The sequence below is a fragment of the Theropithecus gelada genome, chromosome 2 (genome assembly GCF_003255815.1).
Source record: "Theropithecus gelada isolate Dixy chromosome 2, Tgel_1.0, whole genome shotgun sequence".
Classification (NCBI taxonomy): Eukaryota; Metazoa; Chordata; class Mammalia; order Primates; family Cercopithecidae; genus Theropithecus; species Theropithecus gelada.
In genome coordinates, this window is record NC_037669.1 from 40,339,109 (window position 1) to 40,345,108 (window position 6,000).

The following is a 6,000-nucleotide window of genomic DNA, read 5'->3' on the forward strand; positions in this document are numbered from 1 at the left end:
TTTGTAAAGCGATTAAAATTTTTTAAAAATATGCTGAATTAAATATTTACGGTTGCAAAAAAGCAAGAAAGCACCAAGACACCTCAATTTATTTTCTAAATTTCATTTCTAAAAAGTTCAACAATATTCATACAATTTTAGCTGATTTAAAGTTTACAATAGATTCCTGTCAATAAAGACTGTAAATATCATGATGTGACCATTTCTGCAGACCGTCCCTAGAGTTAACAAGGAAGACATTTAAACGGCAAGCACCACTAACTACAAGATAAAATGCTTTAAAAAAAATCCAAATTTCCATTCCCAGAGGGAGAGGGTTAATGTACCTCCTCATCAATAGTTAAAGGTATATTATTATTAAATGGATTAAAAACTTGCCAACTGTTACTTGGCCAGGCACCAGGAAGTTGGAATAATTAAAAGATAATAATCCTTAATAACCTGGAGCCATGGAATGTAACCTAGCTCATACCTACCCCTCGCTCTTTTCATTGTGACCATTTACACACACTGAGTTTACAGCCTCCTTTCTCCACCAACACACTCTGTTTTTACATCTCAGTACTTCTCTATTTTGCCTTCTTCCCTGTAGAGTTTGCCTGGGAATTCTGTGAGAGCACTGGATGCTCTTCTACCTCCAGCAGGAAATTGCTGCTGGGGGAACTTCCTACCAGGGATAAGTTTTCCCTGTGAGGAAGGGGGTTGGGAGGGGTGTGTGTCTTGCAGGCCGCCTAGAATAGATCCCAGAACTTGGGCCACACAGCCTGGTGAGTGAACCAACAGCCTCCTCACACCTCATATTTGCATTCCAGTTCACTGAGTGATTTCACACACTGGCTGGCAATTCTTAAGCCTGCTGGAAAACCAACCAGGGATCCACCTCATCCATCACTGGTCTGCAGCTGCCTTTTGAGGGCCACAGCAGGGGATGGAGGAATGTTTCTTAACCAGGGCTACATCAGCCAGTGAAGGGGAATACTCCCTCAAATGTAAACCCTGGAAACCAAATGGGTAAGAAGCAGACATGGAATTCAAGATGGGCTCCAAAGATAGACAGGTGGGCTCAGATCCTGCTTCAGAGCTAACTAGTTGTATGACCCTGGGCAAGTTACCTAATCTCCTTAAACCTGTTTCCTGCTCTGTAAAATCGGGATAATAAAACCTACATTATAGGGTTTGGGAGCTTTAAAAGAAATAACTGCAAGTAATGTACATAGCCCAATGTGTGGTATACAAAAATGTACTTGGTAAATGTTAAACCATTGTGCTTGGAAGTGGTGTGGTCTAGTAGTCAAGAGCCTTGGGTCCGGAGCCAGACTGTTTGGGTTCAAATCCCACCCTTAGCATTTAGTAGCTGAGAGCATTGGGTAACCTTCTCTGACTCAATGTATCTGTCATTAAAGTGGAATTCTATTACAACACAGCAGATATTTAATAAATACTAGCTACTTTTATTTCATTGGGAGTAAAAACAGTTGAGTTTCCACCTCAATCAACAACGTAGTAGTGAATTAAATGAGAATTCAGACCAATGCGTATTTTTTAAAAATTGTGAAGACCTTGTATGCATTTATGACTTTTTTGGGCAGAGTCAAGCTGCGATGCTAAGGGTGTGGTTAAACTGTAATATGAAGGAAAAAATTCAAACGGGGAGCATAAACCACCCACCAGGGAGCTATTTCTTTTGTAATGTGCATTCCATTTCTTCTCCCTCATGCTTTTTAATTCCTTCCATATTTCCTGCCATAATTATCAAATGTTTAGTTTCTGACCTCACTTTCCTGGAGACTGGAGCCCGGGGAATTTAGAATTGTTTATTTTCTGTCCATAAACCTTTGAGTTAATGGAGGGGCTTCTGAGCAAAGAGTTTGTTGGTTTGTTTGTAGTGTCTCAGGAAGGTCGTTAGAGTTGAAAAAATTGGTACAAAAAAACAAGCGCTGAAACGCTTTAACTGGAAACTCGAGCCCCCAAAGAGCAGAGCAATGGATTTTCTCTTACACTTGCGCAACGTTACAGGGAACATTTCGGAAAAGGCCGTTACATGGCCCAGATGATAACACATAACCCGAGGGCACTTCACAAAGAAGAAAATACAGTTCAGGGAATCATGATCTCACTTTAAAAGAGAGAAAGGAAAATTAATTTTGCCCCAAAAGAAGAATCCGGAGATTCCTCTGCCCCTGTCCCCCGGAGACAGACTTGAGAGGGAAAAGTCCCCAACTACTCTGTCTCCTCTGAAGTGAAGGAAGGAACTGAGGCGCCTTTTTTAACTCGCTGCTGCTCCAGTCGCCGCCTCGTCCCCGTCGGCCCAGCCCGTCCCCTCTCCTCCTCCCCGCTCTCCCTCCATGTTAGCCGCGTTGGGGATCCCGCTTACGGCCCGAACTACTTTTCCTGCTTTAGAGATTTAAGTTTCGTGAGTAGCATTTCTGTTCACAGCATTCCCCCAGCTCCACCCCGGCCCACCCCAAGGCCGGAAACTCGCAACGCCACCCCGGGAAAGCATCCCCAGGATGCGCGCCCACCCGCCCAGCGCGCAGACCCAAGCGGCCCCGGGGACCGAGTTCGGACTCCTCGGCCCCTCGCCTACCTCGGCGCGGACCCAGGCGACCGCCACCAGCGCGAGCGCGAGCGCGAGCCAGCGTTTCCACATCTGCGGAAGAGAGAAGAGAGCGGGTCTGAGGCGCCGGGCCCCGCGCGGACCTGGGAAACTTGCTCGGGTCCCGCAGGCTCGCTCCCTCCGCCCGAGCACCCCCGGCCGCCCGAAGAGTCCGGCCTCCGCGCCTCGCGCCCTGCGCTCACCGTGGTACGGTCCAGGTCTCCGAGGGCACGGGGCAGGACGGCCGCAGCGAGCTCTAAGCGGAGGTTGGAGCTCCGCCGATCGCCAGCCTCGGAGGAAATCCGACCTGGGCTCGCCGCCCCTTAAGACCTCTCCTTCCCCGCCTGCCTGCCCACCAGCTCCTCCCCATTCTCCTCCCCCTTCTGCTGCAGAGGCCCCCGCGGCTCCCGCTCCCCCTCCTCCCGCCCCCTGCTCCGGGGAGCCCGCGGGAGTCCTGGCGCCGCCGAACCCCTCTCTCCGCACGGCCCCTAGTACGGCACCCCTTCGTCCCACTGGACGTGCAGCGGAGGCAGAGGGGGCGTCCCGTGGGGCCCTGCCACAAAGGGGGAGGGGGAGGGGAAACTCCACCCCGGGAGGGGCTGCTGGCTGGCGGCCGCCCGGGCGGGCTGCGGCTGTGGCCAGGTGGGCGGTGCCGCGGGGGGCCCGGGAAGGGCCGGGACTGGAACCTGGAGGTAAAGACGTCCCGCGGCCTGGGAAGCGGAGCCGCCCCCCAAGGCTGAAGGGGGAGGCCCAGGGAGGCAGAGGAGACCCCGCATCCCGGGGTCGAGGGTGTCACGGCAACAGGGCAGCGGGGCACCGGGAAGTGGGTGCAGGGCCGGGAAGACCGCCCGGCGTGGGGAAGTCTGCTGTGGGTTCTACGGTGCATTGTCCTGGGTGAGGTGGCGGGCGCCCTGCTCTGCTGGGAAGATCCTGAGTCCAGCATTTGCCGGCAGCCTCATCCCCTCGTTCCCTCGGGCCCGGGAGTGGTGTCCCCCTCCTCTCCGCCCACTCACTCATCACCTGTGTCCCTCCTCCCACCCCTGTCATCCCAAGTAGCCTCTGTGTTCAGGCTTGCCATCTTCACCACCTTCGTCCCACCCCTTGGCCTTCGAAAGTGTGCTACCTCTTTGACAGGGTTAACTCCCTAAAATGCTCATAATTAAGGCGCCTTTCCTGCCATAACTGGTGCGGAGAACAGATCCACTTAGCAACTCAGATTTCACATGCCCAAGGCTAAGCCTCACTTCCCCCAGCTTCAGGGCCTGCTCATCTACCTCTTTCAGGGTGGTTGCCTTCAAACCTATCTCCTTTTCTCAGAGCCGGCTTGTACCCTTAGCCTGGCAGTTTACCCGCTGAGATCTCATATGCATCCCCTCGCCTCCGTTCACATGTCCACTTTCCTAGGCCAGACCTTCATCCTCCCTCACTCAGAAATTCTAGAAACCTCCTTTCTTTGTCCTAGGGCTCCAGTCTCTTCCCTGTAGTCTCTACTGCAATCCATTTTCATATTCGTTCGCTACCTTATTTTAAACACTGTCTTCCTAGTGTTCATGTTCTTCCTCTACTCAGAAACTTTCAACGCTCTTCTTCCCACATCAAATCCAAACTCTGCCCTTCTTATAAGCCGTCCATTACTGGGCCCACCCTGTTCATCTAACTTCTCTTCAACTACATCGGCGTACTTCCTCCACTCAAAGCAGGCCCATCTCCTCATTGTCCTCTGAACTTGTCATTTTCACTCTGCTAGTTTGTTGAGTGCCCACTGTTGTGGCTTTAGGGGGCTTCAAGATAATACCCATGGTCCCCATGTAAGTTCAGAATCCATTGAGATAGCAGCAGGAGTCAGACTTATGGAGAGCAAAATGTCAGCTTTGTCTCTGCTAAAGGCTGGAATGGCAGCCATGACTTTAGATCTGAAGGGACAGTGGGCCCAGAATTGAACATGTCCACTCAGTCACAAGCAGAGCTGGAAAACCTGCCTGTGTAAAAACTAGACTGACTGCATGGAAGAGCAGAAAACATGTGCCTCCTGGGACATGCCTGCTCCCCAAACTTGAGGGGATAGAGTGACACATGCCCAATTCTTTCAAACTCGCCAGACAACTTACTCCTGCTCCCCTGTTAGGATAATAAGATTAGGGAATAAATGTTCCGCACCAGATACTCTGTCTTGGTCACTGTGTGAGGATTGAAGGGAAGTATGGTGGATAAAGTTTTGCTGCTGCCCTCGAATAACTCTCAATACATTGCATCCCTTGCAGATCCACTGCACTCTCTCAGAATCTGGCATGATCTTTCCTCCCTTCCTCCTATCTACTAAAATGCTTGGGTTGGTTTGTTTGCTTTGTTTTCAGGAACCACGTCAAGTTTCATTGCTTCCTTAGTATCTTTTCTGACAACAGCTTGGCATAGTAGAAGGCACAGGAGGTTTGACGTCAAAGCACTCTGGCTTTCCATCCTATCACTGCCATTTACTAGCTGTGTGGCCTGACTTTCATCAAATAATAAGCCCTCTGAACCTAGGTTTCTGCGTCCGACAAATGGCAGTGATAATGCCTTGCAGGGAGTTGTGAAATTTAAGCAGATACATATAAAAAGTGCCTGGCAGGTAGTAGACCTCCAAACATGATAGCCATTATTATCTCATTGATCTGTTTTGCATCTAAATTGTAGTTGGTACTATACACCAGGTACTATGAGAACCATTCAACATCTCTTATTTTATTTAATTATCACAATAGATGGAAAGGAGCCTGGGCATGATGGCTCGCGCCTTGTAATCCCAGCACTTTGGGAGGCTAAAGCAGGTGGATCACTTGAGGCCAGGAGTTCGAGACCATCCTAGCCAACATGATTAAACCCCATCTCTACTAAAAATACAAAAATTAGCTGGGTATGGTGGTGGGCAACTGTATTGCCAGCTGCTTAGGAGGCTGAGGCACCAGAATTGCTTGACCGCAGGAGGCAGAAGTTGCAGTGAGCCGAGATTGGGCAACAGAGAGAGACTCCATCTCAAAATAATAATAATAATAATAATAATAAATAAAAATTTTAAAAAATACAGTAAATGGAAAGGTCTTTTTTTTAATTGTTTCCGTTTTCCAAATAAAACTGAAGCTCAGGAAGATTTAGATACTTTCCCAAGTTTATACTGTTGGCTACTCAGCCTTACAACTTGGGGCATCATATTGCAGACTGCTATACAATGTTTAACACTTGTTCTCATAGTTGTTCTTGATTCTCCAGCTACTTTTAAGTTGCTTAGAGCATAAACAGTGTTTTTCATATCTTTATCCTCTCTACATTTGGAACACAATGAATGGATTTGAGTATATAAAAATGAAACAAAAGATTCCTGTTCAACTAAGGGCACCATAGACAGAATGATAGAAGGAGGTATAAAT

General features: G+C 49.1%; 1 protein-coding gene across 2 annotated transcripts in view; it reads right to left on the reverse strand.

The window, feature by feature from the left end:
• The window catches only part of FSTL1 (follistatin like 1), a 55,660-nt gene extending 52,160 nt beyond the window's left edge, over positions 1-3,500 (reverse strand). For both annotated transcript variants that reach the window (XM_025375892.1, XM_025375891.1), the window contains exons 1-2: positions 2,800-3,500; positions 2,588-2,650 (exon numbers count right to left, since the gene is read on the reverse strand). In XM_025375892.1, coding sequence (XP_025231677.1) covers positions 2,588-2,650 — 63 coding nt within the window. In that variant the 5' untranslated portion in view covers positions 2,800-3,500. The remainder of the gene's footprint in view (positions 1-2,587; positions 2,651-2,799) is intronic.
• Positions 3,501-6,000: the final 2,500 nt, after the last annotated feature.